Source organism: Pavona decussata, unplaced genomic scaffold (assembly GCF_977016875.1).
Source record: "Pavona decussata unplaced genomic scaffold, jaPavDecu1.1 SCAFFOLD_141, whole genome shotgun sequence".
Taxonomy (NCBI): domain Eukaryota; kingdom Metazoa; phylum Cnidaria; class Anthozoa; order Scleractinia; family Agariciidae; genus Pavona; species Pavona decussata.
Window position 1 is genome coordinate 391673 of NW_028145554.1, and position 20369 is coordinate 412041.

The 20369-nt window shown below is 39.4% G+C and overlaps 2 protein-coding genes and 1 long non-coding RNA gene across 3 annotated transcripts; 2 read left to right on the top strand and 1 right to left on the bottom strand.

Annotated features, from left to right (window-relative positions):
* Nucleotides 1-2332: 2332 nt before the first annotated feature.
* Nucleotides 2333-5497, top strand: LOC146466709 (acyl-CoA desaturase-like). Its single transcript, XM_085126832.1, has 2 exons — nt 2333-3054; nt 5056-5497. The coding sequence occupies exons 1-2, from the start codon at nt 2531-2533 to the stop codon at nt 5495-5497; spliced, it is 966 nt and encodes a 321-aa protein (XP_084982958.1). The 5' UTR covers nt 2333-2530.
* A 6211-nt stretch (nt 5498-11708) lies between these two features.
* Nucleotides 11709-15480, top strand: LOC146466710 (acyl-CoA desaturase-like). Its single transcript, XM_085126831.1, has 3 exons — nt 11709-11906; nt 12627-13214; nt 14130-15480. The coding sequence occupies exons 2-3, from the start codon at nt 12676-12678 to the stop codon at nt 14569-14571; spliced, it is 981 nt and encodes a 326-aa protein (XP_084982957.1). The 5' UTR covers nt 11709-11906; nt 12627-12675; the 3' UTR covers nt 14572-15480.
* Nucleotides 12985-19866, bottom strand: LOC146466711 (uncharacterized). The gene is made up of 3 exons (XR_014867920.1): nt 19766-19866; nt 16214-16355; nt 12985-13119 (listed from the first exon to the last, which is right to left on the bottom strand). It is a non-coding gene; the product is annotated as an uncharacterized LOC146466711 (long non-coding RNA).
* Between the last annotated feature and the right edge of the window lie 503 nt (nt 19867-20369).

A 20369-nucleotide genomic window follows, 5' to 3' on the forward strand; every position in this document is an offset into this window, starting at 1 on the left:
AATATCCAAATGAAAGCAACAGTATTGCATGAGGTTCGGTAAACATCAAGGGACTTTAATCGCGGGAACGGCTGCTTTTCGCGACAAGTCTCTTGACTGAAGTGAAGATTGGTTCAAAGTTCACTGAATAGTTCTTTAACCAGTCCACTTGAAAAGGACTTGAATGAAAAAATCATTACAATGGTTTAAACACAGTTCCAATTAAAAAACTCAAAATCACAGGGGGATAAGGGGTAATCCCTTTCCAAGTTATTCCAACGAGATTAAATGCGCTGCTACATTAGGCAATTTTTTTGCCACTAGTCTCGCCAGTTTTGTTGTCATGCCAGTTTCCTAGTGTAACATGCCATAAACTGAACATATCTCCCAATGTTTTTGTTGAGGCAATTTTCCGCTTAAGCATTCGAATAGATCACTAATACGTCTTTAAAAGGCGTAAAAACGATCAGGAAGCACAGGAAACAAGTTTAAATCTTCTCGTGGGTGTGCCTGATGTTCATCCGTTTTAGGGTATGTTTTCGTGCAACTTTGTTACAACGGCGCCACAACTGAATTGGGAGACAAATTGCAACAAAAATTGCCCAGTGACAGCGCCTTAACATAGATTAAACCAGGCCTTAAAATAGATTAAACTTGTCCATTCATTGTTCCAACTGCACAATACAATAAAAAAAAATTTATATTCCCCATTCACCGCTCGCCCCCCTAATCTTCATTCATTGATCTGTCTTCCAAAACAGACATACTAGATTTTTTATAAACCTTGATAGTGATACCATAGATGATCGTTAAGTTACCTCCAGCCTGGTTGTAAACAAATTTGCAATTTTCGCAGACATTTGTGTTTTTCATGTAGCAATTCTTTTTACGACTGTCTTTCTTTTCAACCAAACAAGACACGAATGAAGTAATCATGATCCAAACATTGCGTATTTATTACGCTTTAAAAACTCAACTCTCAAAATCCAGAATTTGAAGTTGCTTTGTTTTCGGCCAGTCTAGGATCTCAGAATCACTCACTTTCAATTCATCATTACTCATTTTTCGAATTCAACAAACTAAGACAGCGCCAAATACTCAGAATACTCGATAAATAAAATGGTCACAGACGAAAAAACTAGACGACAACTGACAGTGCCGTACAAAATCATGATGTAATCGTCTACGTGCTTTCAATTTTTCTCCGAAAAACTTTTTACGTGCTGCGATCTTTGTTTACAAGGGATTCTAGTTTTTGCCACCCGTGGGTGGGAGTAACCTTGAATGACCGCTTACCGTTTTCAACCTGACCAATCAGAAACCCGCTTCTATCGCGCCTACTAACCTCGGCGAAGTGCTGAGGCGAAATGAGAACATTCGCAAATTTGAGAACATTAAAAGCCTAAAACTAAATAATTTTCAGCAAAACTTCTGAAGTCTTTTTTCCTCTAATGTATTATACCAGTTAAATGGATGAAAAGTTTTTAATCCATTTGAAAATGGGATTATGATGAACTGACTTCGGGGATAAACAGTGAGATTCTCCTAACCAGCCAAAAGGTAATTCCGGTTGGTGACTTTCAATGACCTTTTGGCAGTCGTTCACCTGAACTTTAACCGCGCCAAAGTCTGCCCAACATGCCTTGAACGAATGTATATAAGTCTACTCCTGATAATTCATTTCAGTTAGCTTTTGGTGGACTACTGCACCACACGGCGAGGAACAACGCAGAATTTGGGCCAATTTCCAACAGGTTTGATATGATTTTACTCTTACCTACAATAGTTCTCTATCTACGAAGTTATGTATGCGTTGGGGTTGTATCAGCTTTTTGCTGCTAGGAAGTCTATTTTTTACGGAAAGCGTCTCATTAATTATGAATAATATACGAGTATTTATAACTGCGTTGTAAAGTGTTCATGCATTCTCAAAGTCAATCTGGTGGTTTTTGGACCAAGCATGGTTAGCCACATTAGAACCTTTGGCGCACAATTACGTTTCTAGCTAGCATGTTCCTTTTCCCTGGTGCTAAAAGACCTTCTATTTTCACCAATGTATCTCCACGAACATGTGGTGCAAGGAATTTTGTAGACGACGTTACATTGATCTACTTTTTCAGGACAAAATTTGGGAGCCTGTAATTCTTGTTCGAGTAATGTTTTTTTTTTTTGTTTTTTTTTTTTTTTGAGAAACCTCGTTAACGGTTTTGTGAGGCCTTTGATGTACGGAAGGGTCGCGAACCCTCCTATAGGTGGCTAGGTGGCGGGTCAACACATTTGAAAAACATTCCGACAAGTTCTTCAGGTGTAGGAACTGGTGATGGGAAACACTTCTTCTTTGTAATTTGGGTAATGTCTTTTGTAGCGTAGCCAGTGGATTCCAATGCGGTGTAACCATATTTAATTTCTGAAAATGTGTGCCCTAAAAACGACTGCGGGGGAGGCTATTTTTCCCTGGGTTCAAGTTTGTTGGACTTAAATATTCTGTTTTATACCTCGTAGTTCACTGGCAGTCCTGGTTCTATTTAATTTCATCGTTTACAAAAGGAAAATGGCTCTAACAGTCACCCAGACAGAAACTATAGCTGACCCAGGAAAGAACGTTTTCGAAGATGGACGAAAACGCCCCGGACGTGACGTCGAGTGGAAGTATGTTTACTTCGTGGTCGTACTTCACCTCATGGCGCTTTACGGCATTTATCTCATACCTGGAGCAAACCCGTCGACCTGGTTTTGGACTTGGCTGTGTCATTTCATCGGCGGGCTCGGCATCACTTGTGGGGTACACAGACTTTGGTCGCATCGATCGTACAAAGCTACCTGGCTTCTGAGATTGATTTTGATGATTTTCAATTGCATTGCTGGACAAAACGACATCTTTGAATGGGCGAGGGACCACCGCGTTCACCACAAGTATTCTGAAACGGATGCAGATCCGCACAACGCCAAAAACGGTTTCTTCTTTGCACACGTGGGATGGGTGATGGTTAAAAAGCACCCAGATGTCATAAAGAAAGGACAACAATTGGATCTGAGCGATTTGTACGAGGATAAAATTGTTATGTTCCAGAGAAGGTAATGGTAAACCAATTTGTTTGCTATCTATTAAGTATATTTAATCACATGAGGCCGAGGGGAATTAAGGATTAATTTTCACGCGTATTTTCAAAGTTTTCCCAAATTGGGAAAAATTTGGGAAAAACTTTGAAAATACGCGTGAAAATTAATCCTTAATTCTACGAGGACTCATTGCGATTACGTGTTTATAACATAGAGGGCAAAATTTTCTTAAAACTATCGAGGCACTTCGTAAAACAACCAGCCCGTGCCCGGCGTAAAAACACTCACCTGTAAGCAAAACAAAAAAACAACAATTGACCTGTTTCTTGGCATACAAAATAGAGAAAACGAGAAAATTTGATTTTCATATACGTGTAATTAAGAGAAAATACAAGTTTAATTCATGAGCAAACTAACAACAATAAAACCAAATGTTAGGCATCAACTGAATAATTTTTATTCAGGTACCTGCACCGTGAAGCTTTCCACCGCTTGAAAATAACACGAACACAGATCGATAAAAATAGCAAACCTTGGGTCCAAAGAAGGAAATTGCAGAGTTATTTCTTCCACTGAATTTGACCTGCTCCTTCCTCCCATCAAAAGGGCACTCTTGTTATTGTTCGGTTATCGTTCGTTGGAAAAAGCCGTAGCGTGGCGAAAGCACTTGGTAGCGGCCATGAATGTTTTCAGTTCCTCGACCAAACAAATCTGATCACGTTTTTAGCTTTTGACACAAGTAATCTCTTGCTGTTTCTTGTAAGAAATGAAAGTTCACCTTTAGGAATTTCCTTTGTAGCTATAGCACTTGATTTCCAATTATTTTTGGCTCAAACAATCCGACTTAAACAGTCAAACTCCAAAGAACTTGAAAGATGTTGCTGTTGTCGCGGCACTGTAAAATGAAGAAACCAACTAAATGCGCGCTCAGCCAATCAGGAGCAAGCATTTTCACTGCCTGACCAATCAGAAGTAAGTAATTTTGCCCGCGGTAAACGGAAAATTAAGAAAAAATGCCCTCTGTTTCGACCTATCAGGATTCAGTAATTTTGCCCTCTATGTTATAAAGTTACATTATCCTTTTCTCAGTTTCATGCCTCTCCTTTCCAAATGTTCTCTTAACAACTACTCACCCCCCTCCCGTTCTCCAGCAACTTGCCTTTCCCCACCCCTCTTCTCCCCAAGAATTGCCAGACTAATGAGCCTGCACTGATAACCAAAACTGAACCGGAACACAGACCTAGGAAGGATGCTATGACTTCAAAATCTTGCACTCTCCCTCTGAACTTGAAAGGGGGGGGGGGGGGGACTTACACCCTGGAATGAAGGCTCCTAAGATCCTCACTCGCTTGGTGGCATTGGTGTCCTTGTGTTTGTTCGATGGCACTATGTGCTGTTCCAGAAAAACCCAAAACCCTACCACAGGAGATTTTTTGGACTGGACCTCCCCGCCCTTGGTCTCCTATGCACAGATCAAGTGACAAGTCCAAAGAACATCTACACAGGAGGCTACCCACCCCACCCCACCCCACTGAATATTCCAATTTAGCATCATGCTTTCCTTTAAAAACTGAAGTGTTTGAGATCTCCCTCCCTCTCTGAACCCCCAATGACATTCCTTGGGGAATGTACGGACATTTTCTGGAACCACACAATATCATGCAATGTTGTCAACATTATTTGTCCTAATTTCCTCTGTCCACTGCCTTGGAAATTTATCTTCCTACCCTCTGTGTGCTAATAAGCGGATTCCCAGCCATACCTCTTGCTCATTTTTCTCCTTTTACCCCGTGCCCACCTCCCTCTCTCCCAACAGAAGTGATGGGAAACTCTAGAGGTTAGGAGGGGGGTGGGGGCCAAGAATGATAAATTGGAATTTCCAGAGGGATAGCGATCTTAGAGAAAATCCCTTCCATGGTGTGGGAGGAGGCATGGATATTTCCTAGAACTATACAAAAGAGAAAATGTATACTTAAGTTGACACAAACTGAAGGTTAGGTTTCCATTTTATTCCAGACACTACAAGCTCCTGAGCACTCTGTTCAATATGATGATGCCAACCTTTGTTCCATGGTACTTCTGGAATGAGAGCCTCTTGAATGCATTCTTTATTAGCTATGCGTTCCGATATGCCTTCACCCTAAATGCAACCTGGTGTGTGAACAGCCTAGCTCATATGTTGGGATCAAGACCTTACGACGAGAACATTAACCCTTCCGAAAACTTTTCTGTTGTCATTGCAACTGGCGGTGAAGGATTCCACAACTTTCACCATACCTTCCCTCAGGACTATGCAACAAGTGAATTGGGTTCACCAATGAACCCTTCTAAATGGTTCATTGACTTATGTGCCATGCTTGGACTGGCATACGACTTGAAAACTGTATCCAAGGACACTATCTTGAAGAGAAGAATGCGCACCGGAGACTTGCAGCATGTTAACCATCATACTGACTAGTGGGCATCTCTAGTAAACTGTAACTGATATATGTGAATGAAGTCAACCGTAATGGGCCAATGAACTCTTTACTTTCTAAGCTAATAGTGCTGAGGATCTAATTTTAACACGATTTCTCAAATTTGCAGACATACACAATTAAGGGTTTCATCTGTAGACTTGAAATTAAAGGCCCCATTACAAGAATATTTTTGCTGTTGACTTTACCGAGAGACAAGTCCAGGAAGAGAGGTGAGAAAGTACAACTATCCCCTCGCTCCTTCCTGTTCTGTTCGCCATGAGAATTTGAAAACATTAGAGGAGATATGTAATATATTTGTAATTGCTTAAATTATGATGGAAAATCATTGGCAATAATTGGAACAGGATATTTTTCTGTCCTTAAGGTTACCCTGTACCTTCAGAGGTGTCTTCAGAGGTCTCTCGCGTCCAAGCGATTTAGCGCGTCCGGTTTAAACTGTAGATACCTGAACCCTTATATCAAATTAAAGCTCATAGAGCTGGCTATCCAACTAAACCAAGAATTTTGAAATAAAATGAATTGCCAAATTTTTAGCGCTGTTTTCTCGAATAAATTGGAGGAGCCACTTCTCGAAGGAATTTGTTCATTTGCCTTCAAATTTGGACAGTAGCTAGTTTAACATATAAACAACAAAAAAGTGTCTGCGAATTTTTTCTTTCGAAATATTTTTTCTCCGAGAGCGATTTTTGTACGATTACTCCACATTTTTTTCATCCTATTTCGAAAATGCTCTATAACTTTTCGCTGCGATTGAATATGGCAAAACGCAGACACGTTTTTATAGCGCTTTGGGTCCGGAAACTGATCGAGCAAAATAAATTAGCAAAAAACAAAATTCACTTTGACTTGTAGCTTTATAAAGGTGATTCGGACGCTCGCAATTAGAGGTTGTGAAAAATTCGACAATTTATTTTATTTCAAAATTCTTGGTATGGTTTGATAGTCAGCTCTATAAGCTTTAATTTGATATAGGGGTTTAGGTATCAGTTTAAACTGGACACGCTACATCGCTTAAACGCGAGACACCTCTGAAGGTATCGGGTAACCTTAAGAAGTGCATGAATAAGTTCGATTGTTTAATTTAGGAAATTTTATGTCATTTTTGTTTGCATCAGGCTATTGACATCTAAATACGCCGCTGGATTTCTCATTTCTGTTTCTCGTTAACTGAAGAATGGAGTAAAAATAAGAAGGAGGGATAATTTTATGATGTAGGACTCAATAATTTTAAGACTTGTCAGTGCAACCATATTGACAAGTCACTAGCTATTTTTGAATCTGACTTGGTGTATGTACATTTTAGAACTTTAATAAAAAGAATTAGATTGCTACTCTAGTCTGTTGTATCACAGCTGTCATCCATGTTATGAACACCTGTGCAGTTACTGTTCTTTGTTTGTTTCGTTCTTCAGTCTGTCCTAGCCACCAACAGAGGAAGATGTGGTGGAGTGCCCTGGGTTCCTGCCCCCTCCTGTCTCCCTCTATTTCATTTTTTCCTATCAGGACCAAATCTAGTGGGAGGGCAAGGAGAGCAGTTGCGCCCATCTCCCCACCCCACCCCAGAACAAAATTGGCCTGTGACCCTCGCACCTTTCCAGCCATTACCTTTGTTCTTACTTCACCCGTGGGAATTGTTTGTTTTGAACATTCTTTCCCAGTGCTAATTAGACCTCAACTGTGGAATCCTTTCACAATTAAGCCTTAGGATGTTGCTCATTCATCGTGGGTGGGATTACAACTTGTTATTTGTCAAATGAAGCAAACTGGGGTAAAAAAGCAAGCCTTGCACTTCGTCTGAGTTAGGTAAGCCCGTACTCCTGTTTTGTATTGATGCTACAATAACTTGAAAGATTACAACATTACTATTGATTGACAAAGATATTTCTTCATTAAGCAGAACAAAATGGGATTTTGTAGCCATGATATTGAAAGATTGCATGCATGGGTACAATTAAGGACAGCTTTAACTTCTTTTCTTCTGATACTTTGCCAACGAGGCCGTAGTTAACTTTTCCCGATCTTAATAAAGTGCAACGTTCATTTTTACAGCTTTAAGTTCCTTATTTCTTTCCCAAATTATTGGGGATAGAACCGTTCATCAGCAACCTTTTTTGTTTAGCATATTTCGACCTTGAATACATCGTCCAGGATATTTTTATAGCTTGTCTCTTGCTATCACACATGTCGTTCACTTTTCTCGCGTGCATTTGCATAACAAGTCACTTTGCGCGCGTCCTCTGAGGAAAAAAGTGCGACTGCTCGCAGTCTACATCTGTTGTTTTACAATGTAGCCGTGTAAGTTTAAAGAGTCATTTCCTTTTTATTTTTCTCCGACAGCCTGTTCACGTGTTTATCTCTTGCTATCACACATGTCGTTAACTTTTTTCATTTGCATAACGTGACCGTCACTTTGCGCGCGTGATCTGAGCAAAAAAGTACGACCGCCCGTAGTAAACATATATTCTGGCTTATTCCTAGAATTCTAAAACTTGTTTAGGACAAAAAAGATACGATAATTTCTTGTACTGGGTTATAAATTTTAAGGTCGTTCAAAACCCTAGCTTAAGGAGATTCCTAATGAAGACTTGAAAAACTCAGCGAGACATTTTTCTCTACGCTTTTTGGTGACCAGGCGAAAGGTCATCAATTTACCACTAAACTCATTACATCCTTAATAGGTGTCTTTTAGCTGTAAGGCCGGAACAATAAGTGAACGATAAGTGATTCTCTTAGTGAACTATTTGATCAAGGCGTGTGACAGCTCGTACTTTTAAGCCGAAACTCGCATAAGCATATGACTTGCATCATCCTCATTTAAATCTTGGTTCGCTCGCGCAACTTGACACCTTCTGACTTCCTTGTTATTAGCTCTACTATTTCTAGCTAAATTTTAATGATTTCTTCAACTGTAAACTTGGCCTCCCACGCAGACGTCCTTAGGGGTTCGTCACTAACGAGTGACGAACCCCTAAGGACGTCTGCGTGGGAGGCTACTGTAAACTGAGATCTTTTCCGATACAAACTTAGTTCAAGTCATTTACTTTGACCCAGCGATTTCATTTTCTCTATTGGAATTCAGACCTTCAAGAATTCTAAGTCTTACAAAATTTGCGGGTCATCAGTGAATAGATTAAGAACCTTGTTTCATTTAGTATTCTTTTATTCGTGGAACCCTGAACATATGAATAGTGTTTGTACTCCAGAAAAACCAATTAACTTAACTATTTGACATAAATAGAGCTGCTTTATAAATCACGATCAGATGGCATGAGATAGATTTCTGTAAACCGTATACTCTTCAAAGCTGTCATGTGAGGAACGTACTCCTGAGGTGATGCTGGAACTCCCTGTTAAAACGAAGTGTCCACATCTGTTGTGTTTTATGATGTAATCGTCTAACTTTAAGGAATCATTTCCTTTTAGTATTTTCCTCCGACAGCCTATTCACGTGCACTGTCGTTTTTTTTTTTTTTTTTTTTTTTTTAACAGCTTTATTGACCATCACACATGTTGAATACAATAAATTAAACAACCAGAAAGAAATTAAAAATACGTGAATGTTTTGTTGCGGGACAGATTTTGTAAAATGCACAGATGTCAAGGATGAGGTTCAAGTTGTTTATTCTGGTCAGAACAATTGAGATTCATGCCCACAAAAGGGGACGTGATCGTGAAAGAGAGTAACCTTGAATGACCGCTTACCGTTTTCAAGTTGGCCAATCAAAAACCCACTTCTATCGCGACTACTAACCTCCGTGAAGTGTTGAGGTAACGTTAACACAATGAAAACCTCCGCAAATTTGAGAACATTAAAAGCTTAAAATGACATCATCTTCAGCAAAACGTCTATGCTGCACTAGTTCTGCGACAAGAATAAGTGACCTTGTTATATGTTAGCAAACCCGATTTTTTAAGGACAGTCAATGAACAAATGTTTCCTTTAAAAAGAAGCAGTTATTCTCCGAACTTCTTCAGTTATCTTGTGATTGGAAATTCAGTAACGCCAATTCAAAACTTCAGGTTAATTTAAGTTGTGCTATTGTCTTTAAGCATTAACTTTCCCCGATCTTAAAAAAATGTAACGTTCATTACCACAACAGTAAGTTCTATTATAAAAAAAAAATTCTCTCCCAAATTATTAGGGAAGCCTCTCTTTGTTTAGCATTTTTCAATCTTGAAGTACATCGTCCAGGATATTTTATAACTTATCTCTTGCTCTCACGCGTTACTCTTTCTTAACATTCGTTTCACATGTATAGTAGGCACGATGTTGCTTTGAAATCATCACCGCTTTCTTCCTTGATAGAATAAAAGTCCCCCGTGCTCAGCTTAATTTTTTTGATTTGGCCTTCTTGCTCGCGTTAAGTTGATCGTGAGTTGTCCAATACTGCCGACCTGAAAAAGCCATCTTTGGACCCGTACAGATCGACTAAGTTTGTCCATTTGAACTATGGCTCGTTCTCAAAGCGTGAGACCACGAAATGCAATTGAGAGTAAGTTTCTTTAATGCAAACTAAACACCCCCCTCAATTTGCACTGATTCTGCTAATTTCCTATGATTCATTGGTATTCATAGAATATGCATATGAGCTAAAGAGCTATTAGTAAACGGCCAATCAGAGTCCGCGCTTGCTTGTATTCACGTCCGGGACTTCTTACATAACACTCAACTCATCTATTGTTCATTTCACCTAATTCTTCGTTCTTCTTGCATGCTAAAAAAGACTTTTCAAAATAATTGTCTCTTTCGAGTGATGGTTTTGAACACTCGGTTGAGTTCGATTAGGTTCGAAAATTGAACGCAATCGAACTCTCACACAAATTTTTTGATTCGATTTTGATCAACTACCAGACTCAATCGTTCCATTAAGTTCGATTACCGATTGCTGGTCATATGGTGAGTTCGTAATATACCCGTGAAGGATGAATAAATAAATGTAAATATATGAAACATATATTTGAACTGCGGATGAAAGATCTTCGCAGTTACTACGCAACTTAAGCAGTTGCGAAAAGAAAGCCTGAAAAAAATTCAGGCTTGAACGGGATTCGAACCCATGACCTCTGCATCGCAGAGGTCATGGGTTCGAATCTCGTTCAAGCCTGAATTTTTTTCAGGCTTTCTTTTCGCAACTGCTTAAGTTGCGTAGTAACTGCGAGGATCTTTCTTCTATTTGATCTTTCATTGGCAGTATATGTTTCATATATTTACATTTAAAAAATATATATATTCCCCATTCACCGCTCTACTCCTAATCCTCATTCATTGTTCTGCCCACTAAAAGAGAAATACTAGATTTTTTTATAAACCTTGAGAGTGATACCATAGATGCTCGTTAAATTACCTCCAGCCTGGTCGTAGACAAATTTGCAATTTTCGCAGACATTTGTGTTTTCCATATGGCAATTCTTTTTAAAACCGTCTTTCTTTCCAACCAAACAAAGACACGAATTAAGTAAACAGGGTCTAAACATTGCGTATTTATTACGCTTTAACAGCTCAGTGCAACATCAACTCTCAAAATCCAGAATTTGAAGTTGCTTTGTTTTCGGCCAGTCTAGGATCTCAGAATCACTCACTTTTAATTCATCATTACTCATTTTTCGAATTCAACACTTTTTGTTTGTCCAGTTGAATTTGTGCTAGTTGCACTTCCAATTTACCCATTTAGCTGACGGCTCGAATGAAGCCGGTGATTTCAAAACTAGGACAGCGCCAAATACTCAAAATACTCGATAAATAAAATGGCCACAGACGAAAAATAGAAGGCAATTATCAGTGCTGTACAAAATCATGATGTAATGGTCTAATTCGAAGTGCTTTCATTTTTATTTTTCCCTGAAAACTGTTCACGTGCTTCGATCTTTGTTTACAAGGGCTTCTAGTTTTGCCACACGTGAGAGGAAGTAACCTTGAATGACCGCTTACCGTTTTCAAGCTGACCAATCAGAAACCCGCTTCTGTCACGCCCACTAACCTCGACGAAGTGCTTTGGCGACGTTGACGAAATGAAAACTTTCGCAAATCTGAGAACATTAGAAGCTTTAAACTAAATAATTTCCAGAAAAAACGTCTAAAGCCTTCCTACCTCTTATGTATTATACCAGTTAAAGGTGATGAAAAGTTTTTAATCCATTTGAAAATGGGACTATGACGAGCTGACTTCGGGGATAAACAATGAGATTCTCCTAACCAGCCGACTGAAACTTCCGGTTGGTGACCTTCAATGTCCTTTTGACAGTCGTTCACCTGAAATTATCGTGTCAAACATGCGTTGAATGAATTTAAATAAGTCTGCTCCTGATAATTCATTTCAGTTAGCTTTTGGTGGACTACTGCACGACACGGCGAGGAACAACGGAGAATTTGGGCCATATTTTCAACAGGTTTGATATGATTTTACTCTTACCTAGTTCTCTATCTACGAAGTTATGTATGCGTTGAGGTTGTACAAACTTAAAACAGTCAAGCCTACTCTTTGCTGCTAGGAAGTCTATTTCTTATGGAAAGCGTCTCATTAACTATGAATAATATATGAGTATTTATAACTGCGTTGTAAGGCGTGTAGAAAAAGGTGCTATAAAAGAAGTTTTCCTAGACTGTTTAAATTTGCAATCTTAGGGATTTATATTTTGTTGTTTATTTGTGGCAAACAGAAATATCGAATTTTCGCCTCGATTGAGCTGGCGGGAAAATTCTTCGTGTGCTGATTTACATAACGCCTCTATAACGCTAAGTTTGTTGACAGGGAAAATAAGATTTTGAAAGACATAGGGAAGGTACATTCGTTTATTTGATACCCAGCCTGGAAGAACTTTTTTTTTTTTTTTTCAGGCGTTCCCGCTCCAGATAAGTTTAACAAAGTACATTGCTCAACTTTATTCAAATTCAGTCCTTCAAACCCTATTCTTTCTTTATATTTGAATTTAGACGTAAAATTGTTTAGCTTTCTTTGTTCTCGACGGAAAAACTTTTAAATTATTCACAAGGTAATTTTAATTGGCTGGTTTATATATTTACTGTTTATCGCCACAATGTTTGGCGGGTGGTTTTTCCCTGGGTTTAAGTTTGTTGGACTTATGAATATTCTGCTTTGTACCTCGTAGTTCACTGGCAGTCCTAGTTCTATTTAATTTCATCGTTTACAAAAGGAAAATGGCTCCGAGAAGTCAAACAGTCACACAGACAGAAACTATCGCTGACCCAGAAAAGAAAATTTTTGAAGATGGACGAAAACGCCCTGGCCCCGGGCGTGAAATCGTCTGGAAGAATGTTTACTTCATGGCCGTACTTCACCTCATGGCGCTTTACGGCATTTATCTCATACCTGGAGCAAACCCGTCGACCTGGTTTTGGACTTGGCTGTGTCATTTCATCGGCGGGCTCGGCATCACTTGTGGGGTGCATAGACTTTGGTCGCATCGATCGTACAAAGCTACCTGGCTTCTGAGATTGATTTTGATGATTTTCAATTGCATTGCTGGACAAAACGACATCTTTGAATGGGCGAGGGACCACCGCGTTCACCACAAGTATTCTGAAACGGATGCAGATCCGCACAACGCTACAAACGGTTTCTTCTTTGCACACGTAGGATGGCTAATGGTCAAAAAACACCCAGATGTCATAAAGAAAGGACAACAATTGGATCTGAGCGATTTGTACGAGGATAAAATTGTTATGTTCCAGCGAAGGTAATACGAAAAAAAATATTTATTTATTATAATTTGTTATCCATTTTTCAAGTTACATTATTTTTTTCTCAGGTTCGTGCCACTCCTTTCCACCTGCTCTTTAAACAACTGCTCAACCCCCCCCCCCCCCGCCCCCTTCTCCACCCCTCTGCTGTTCTCGCCAAGAATTGCCAGAATAATGAGCTGCACTGATACCTAAAGCTGAACTGGAAAACACACCAAGGAAGGGTGCTATGACTTGAAAATCTTGCACTCTTCCTCTGAACTTGGAGGGAGGGGGGGCTGGAGAGTCACACCCTTGAATGAAGGCTCCTGGAATCCTCACTCGCTTAGTGGCATTGGTCTCCTTGTGCTTTTCGATGGCAAAATGTGCTGTTTCAGAAAAAAAAAAAACCCATAACCCTACCATGGGAGATTTTTTGGACTGGACCTCCCCCGCAACGCACCTGGATCTCCCCCTGAAACCCCAATGACATCCCTTGGGGAAGGTATGGACATCAGTCTGGAACCACACAATATCAGGCATTGTTGTCAACATTAATTTGTCCTAATTTGGCTCTGTCCACTGCCTTGAGAATTCAGCTTCCCACCTTCTGTGTGCTAATTAGCTTATTCCCAGCCATACTTCTTGCCCATTTTTCTCCTTTTTACCCCGTGCACCCCTCCCTCCCTCCTTACAGAAGTGATTGGAACATCTAGATGGTGGGGGGTGGGGGGGGGGGGGGGGCTGCAAAGCCTGGAATGCAGAAGAATGAAACTAAATTGTAATTTCCAGAGCAAAAGGGATCCAAGAGAAAATCCCTTCCATGGTGGGGGGGGGGGGGGAGGTATAGATATTTCCTGGAACAATAAAAAAGAGAAAATTTATACTTAACTTGGCACAAACTGAAAGTTAGGTCTTCATTTTTATTCCAGACACTACAAGCTCCTGAGCACTCTGTTCAATGTGATAATGCCAACCTTTGTTCCATGGTACTTCTGGAATGAGAGCCTCTTGAATGCATTCTTTATTAGCTATGCGTTCCGATATGCCTTCACCCTAAATGCAACCTGGTGTGTGAACAGCCTGGCTCATATCTGGGGATCAAAACCTTACGACGAGAACATTAACCCTTCCGAAAACTTTTCTGTTGTCATAGCAACGGGCGGTGAAGGATTCCACAACTTTCACCATACCTTCCCTCAGGACTATGCAACAAGTGAATTGGGTTCACCAATGAACCCTTCTAAATGGTTCATTGACATATGTGCCATGGTTGGACTGGCATACGACTTGAAAACTGTATCCAAGGACACGATCTTGAAGAGAAGAATGCGCACCGGAGACATGAAGCACGTAACCCACCATACTGACTAGTGGGCATCTCTAGTAAATTGTGACTGATATATGTAAATGAAGTCAACAGTTGGGCCAATAAACTCTTTACTTTCTAAGCTAGCCTAATAGTGCTGAGGATCTAATTTTAACATGATTTCTCAAATTTGCAGACATACACAATTAAGGGTTTCATCTGTAGACTTAGAATTTAAAAGCCCCATTGCAAGAATATTTTTAGTGTTGACTTTACCCAGAGACAGGTCCAGGGAGAGAGGTGAGAAAGTGCAACCATTCCTCCCCCCCCCCCCCCCCTTCCTGTTCTGTTTGCCATGAGAATTTGAAAATATTGGAGGATAGATGTATATATTTGTAATTGCTTAAATTATGGTGGAAAATAATAGGCAATAATTGGAACATTTGTATTTTCATAAAATATTGTGCAATGTGATTGGATTGCATTGCCAGTCTGTTTTCATCAAGCTAAACAATACAATGGTATAAAGATTATATCCTTATACTGTGTGGATATTGTTTTCAGTGAACCCAATGTAGCCATTCTGGTGGGATTAATTTGAGACAGAATTCAGAAATAAGAATCAGTCTTCTCAGTCTAAAGTAAAAGCATAAATGCCCATGGTGTACTTTTTTCAAGCTCATTTTTGTTTGCAGCTGAGGCTATTGACATGTAAATACACTGCTGGATTTCTCATTTCTGTTTCTTTTTAATTGAAGAATTGAGTAAAAAATAATAAGGAGGGATAATTTTATGATGTGGTACTCAATAATCTTAAGACTTATATAAGTGCCACCATTGACAAATTAAGACATTAGCTATGTTTGAATCTGACTTAGAGTAATAACATTTTAGAACTCTGTAGACTTGCACTTTTCAACAAAACTTTCAAGTTTAAGCTACTTTTTAATGAAAAGAATTAGATTGCTACTCTAGTCTGTTGTATCACAGCTGTCATCCATGTTATGAACACCTGCAATGTGCAGCTACTGTTATTTGTTTGTTTCATTCTTCAGTCTGTCCCAGCCACCAGCAGAGGAAGATGTAGTGGAGTGCCCTGGGTTCCTGCCCCCTCCTGTCTCCCTCTATTTGTCATTCTTTTCCTATCAGGACCAAATCTAGTGGAGGGGCAAGGGTAGCAGTTGCACCCATTCCCTCACCCCACCCCAGAAAAAAATTTGACCTGTGACCCTCTCACCTTTCCAGCCATTACCTTTGTTCTTACTTCGCCAAATGGGAAGTGTTTGGTGTGAACATTCTTTCCCGGTGCTAATTAGACCTCTCAAACTGTGGAATTGTTTCACATTCATCGTGATTAGGATTACATTGTCATTTATCAAATGAAGCCAACTGGAGTAAATTAGCAAGCCTTGCACTTTGTCTGAGTTAGGTAAGCTCGTACTCCTGTTGTGTATTGATACTACAAATTATAACTTGAAAGATTACATCATTACTATTGATTGACAAAGTTATTTCTTCATTAATTAGGACAAAATGGGATTCTGCAGCCATGATATTGCAAGATTGCATGCATGGGGACAGTTTAGGACAGTTTTTACTTCTTTTCTCTGCCCCTCCCTCCCCCGCCCCCCCCCCCCCCCAAAAAAAAAAAATCCTAGCGACAGCCCGTACACCAGGTTATGGATCCGCTATTGACCTTGTACATACCTTGTAGCAGATGATACATTTTCATGCGACTGATCCACCTTTTTAACAAGCTTTGCCAATTAATATATCATCTGTGTTTGGAAGTCGAGCAACCATGACAACAGCAACAACTGCTCTATTGTAACCTGATGAAAAGTGATTTCTGAAATGCAAACAAAGTACATTAATTAGAAGAGCCAACAAGGGGACAGAGATTTTACAGTAATAGATTTTATGTGTTTTTGTCTCATTGAAGCGAACTATTTATAATTTATGGATAGTTCACTTGGTATCTGCATCAATACAGTGACAGAGATTGTTGATCATGATATCAACAGGGTATTAGCGTTCCCTATCCACTATAGTTCTCAAATACAAAGTTAAAACTTACGGAAACTTTGATAACATAGATAAAAAGGGCAATTAGTTATTTGCCCCAATTATTTCACTAAGTGCTGTGTGTTAAGCTTACTCTCTTACTAGCACTTTCCTGTCCAGGCGATGATTTCAAACTTGCGGTGGGAATCAGTGTGGGATGGATTTCCAGCCTTAGGTTGCCTGTTAGTAACTAATGCATCTGTGTTTTCCCTCCAAAACATTTATGGTCTGTTTACGCATTAGTCAATTCCAGAAGTGCCTATAACCCTCTCCCGCCCCGCCCTCTCTGGGTATTAGCATATTTTTAAGGCAAATTCTCTGGGGTGGGGGCAAAAAAGTCCCTAGGTCCATCCACAAATCAACACTGCCCAAGATCTTAAAATCCATGATAAAAAAAGTGTCACTCATCATTTTAGTAATTTGTGATGTCCATTTGTTATAATAATGTACCACTGCTTTTCCCTTGTTCTAATTTGTTTTAAATTATGTAATGTAACTTTTCCTAATAACATACAATAACGTTCCACACAACGTACAGTGCATGATAGTTAACTTGGTTTATTATTTTCTTCAATGTTTGTTCATTTATTTATTATTATAACATAGCGCGCGTGCATCCTAATCTAATTCCTATTGGCGTCATCATGGTACATTTCTCAACGTACGCACGGCCGTGCGTCCATCCGATGACGTGTGCAAGATGGGGGAAGCATACGCGCGCTGTGTTATTAAAACACTTTTACAGAGAGACAACACCATAAAAAATGTATATTTATAGAGCTTGAAGCTTATGAAACGTTAAGATTAAACCGATATGAGAAACCGTTTTCGCCTTTTTTTTGTTTTGTTTTGTACAGAGAATCTTGTAATTAATCGGGATCAAAACCTGCTTTCCATGAATCATTCACTTTATTTTTGTGTCTACGGCTTCTAGAGAAGCGTAGACACTATGTCATCGGGTTGAGTGAAAGAGTGAAAGAGTGTAAGAGTGTAAATGCCACAGGAATCCCAAATGGAATCCTATCGAAAGCTCGACTGACCGAGTTCTAAGCGATTGTACTTCCGGATCAGGACAATGGCGACAATACGGTAAATGATGTTTTCCGATGTTGATTTGCTTTTTACAAATAGTTTAAGTGATGATTTGAACCAGAATGCTGTAACTTCTGTAATTTTCATCGCAAACGCGCCCGAAATTACTGCGAATGATCGCTTAAATTTGAACAAACACGGAGTGTCTTCAAATTTTACATGCGTGTTTGCACGCACGCAAAAAAAAAAAATGAAAGTTTTGGCCTCTAATAGCAAATGCATCGTTTATTTCAATAAAATGTTTTGCTGGAAAAGCTTTTTGTTGATTTTTGTGTCTTTGTCAATTCATATATGCGTTTGAGAAGCGACAGATGCGTAATCTAGCAAGGACAATTTGCTTAAGCGGGTTGAAATTTGATATACCAAAGGTCTTCATCAACATGCCGTGAATTTTAGCAATTTTTGCGTTCAAGTGTGTTTTTCGGCAAATGATTAGTAGTAACGATATTATTTTACGTCAGAAAACATTTGTTTAATCATTCCAGTTTAATATGCAGTTAATTTTGGAAGCCAACGATATTTATTTATCTGCTGCCCATTTTAAACCGCTCTAGGAAAAAGTTAATTTATGCGAAACCTATGGAAACACGACAGGAGTCAAAGGGTTAAAGAATGATACTTGCCATTCATAAGTTCAGTATATGCATTTTATGCCTACGTTTCAGATTAGAACTTTGCTTTCAGTACTTTATGTTTAGAACTTTGCTGCTTTGCTTTCAGTACAAAGTTGTGGTTCACGTTGTAAGATTATGTAATATATTGTTTATGTTAGAACAAATTCATACAAAATGTTTGTGGTAAACGATACCAGCTCACCAGTATTCTGTACAACATTTTTACAACCATTTTTTTATCTCTATCCTATTTCCACTCCTCCTTCTTCGTTTTCATTTCAGTCTTATTTCCCTTTTCTTCAATTCTTTTATATCACATTTCTTTACCAGTACTGCAGTAGACACATGCAGTCTGAGACTGCCTATTTTTTATAAAAGAATTGGTTCATGCTTTTAGCTGTGCGTATATCGAGTTATGGATGCACTTGGGAAGTTTGGAGAGCACTCAAGAAGCTAGAGTTGCTCTCGGCTATGCCTCGAGCAACTCTTCCGCTTCTCTCGTGCTCTCCAAACTTCCCGCGTGCATCCATAACTCAATATACGCACGCTAAGCATGAACCAATTCTTAAATATAAAACTTCAGCAGTGTTTAATTATAGCTTGAAATAAAAAAAAATCTTATACAGACATGTTTTATAAAACACACTTAGAATCAAAAATGCATGATTCTTATTAAACTGATAAAATAACGCCTGGAAATGTCTTTAAAACACGGACCATCAAGGATTGCTTTAAAATCCATACATTTTGGTTTGCATAATATAAACTATTTAAAGATCCCGGGGGGGGGTACTCCCCTATATAAGGTATATAGGTATGTGCCGCCCCAAAGGGTATGGTTTTTGAGCCGTTTTGGTCTGAAAACGGGTATAGATTTTGACAATTACGGTCTGAAATCGGGTCGGGTTTTTGGGGCCGGGAACATTAACGAAAGCTTACAAACATATTTTTCTTCTCAGTACGTAACTGGAACGACTAACTGATAGCGAGAAAAAGAAATAGATAAACTATGTCATTCCAGCTTACTTTTACTCCTTGCCGGCAACTTCCGTTCGGCACTGATGCATAATTATCAGGTCTGAAAACGGGTATGAATTTTAGAGGTCAGGTCTAAAAACGGGTGTGGAAAATGGCATGTTTAGGTCTGAAATAGGGTCGGTATTTGGAGAACCGGGCGGCACACCCCCACCAAGAATTCCAAGGAGTACCCCCCCCCCCCCCCCCGAGTTAAAGATAGAGAATATGTATTTCGGATTATTTAATTTTCCTGTAATACAGCATTTGGTCAGTGGGTGACGAAATCAGTTTAAGTGAACAATAACAAAGCAGTGAGACTTTTCATCGACGACTTCAGACTGACTACCAGAAATTTTCTAGCTAACTACTTCTTGCGACAGTCCTTTGAATTTGAAATGCGTGTTCGCCTGTATCATTCTCGGAATTTGTATCAGAAAAAATGGAAACAATGTAAATTATAAAGAATATGTACCTTTAAAAACATCCACCAACTTTTGTAACCCTTGCTAGGTAAGCCATTCTGCAACAAAGTCAACAAAGTCTTCATCTTTCCCAACAAAATCTCCAATCGAGGCCATGTTTGTATCCTCTGCCACGTGCGAGACTAAAACCATGAGGAGTGCCCGTGGGGTCATCCCAGGGTAGGCAAATGCCTTGTCCCTGGGTGGGGCCCCCACTAATGCCCCTTTGGGATGGACTCTACTGCAACGGAAGAATTGAACGGACGGAAAAATGTTTGGCTCGGGGTCAAGTGGCCTTTCGACCGAGCAAACAAGGTTCGTGCGCCTTGAAGGAGAGCCATTTTCCTCTCCAGCCGATTTATCAAATTAGCAATTTAAAACTCTCCCTGTAGTTATAGCTACCAAAGATTTGATAACGACAACGAGCTCCGAATTTCAAAGTAACGTTGAGCATTCAAAAACATGTTATTAATGACTTAACCTGGTAAATCTTTTTATTTTTGCGGGGTTGATTAACTGTTTGTTATTCACGAAGATGAATAAAAATTTCCTAATATTCGGAATATCTTGTGCGCGATATTGAGAAAAGTGCATGGTTCCATATGCTGGGGGTGG

Coding starts and splice junctions, on each gene's coding strand:
- LOC146466710 (XM_085126831.1), top strand. CDS start 12,676: ATGGCTCCGAGAAGTCAAACAGTCACACAGACAGAAACTATCGCTGAC. Junction 13,215..14,129: donor ATTGTTATGTTCCAGCGAAG/GTAATACGAAAA, acceptor TTTTTATTCCAG/ACACTACAAGCTCCTGAGCA.
- LOC146466709 (XM_085126832.1), top strand. CDS start 2,531: ATGGCTCTAACAGTCACCCAGACAGAAACTATAGCTGACCCAGGAAAG. Junction 3,055..5,055: donor ATTGTTATGTTCCAGAGAAG/GTAATGGTAAAC, acceptor ATTTTATTCCAG/ACACTACAAGCTCCTGAGCA.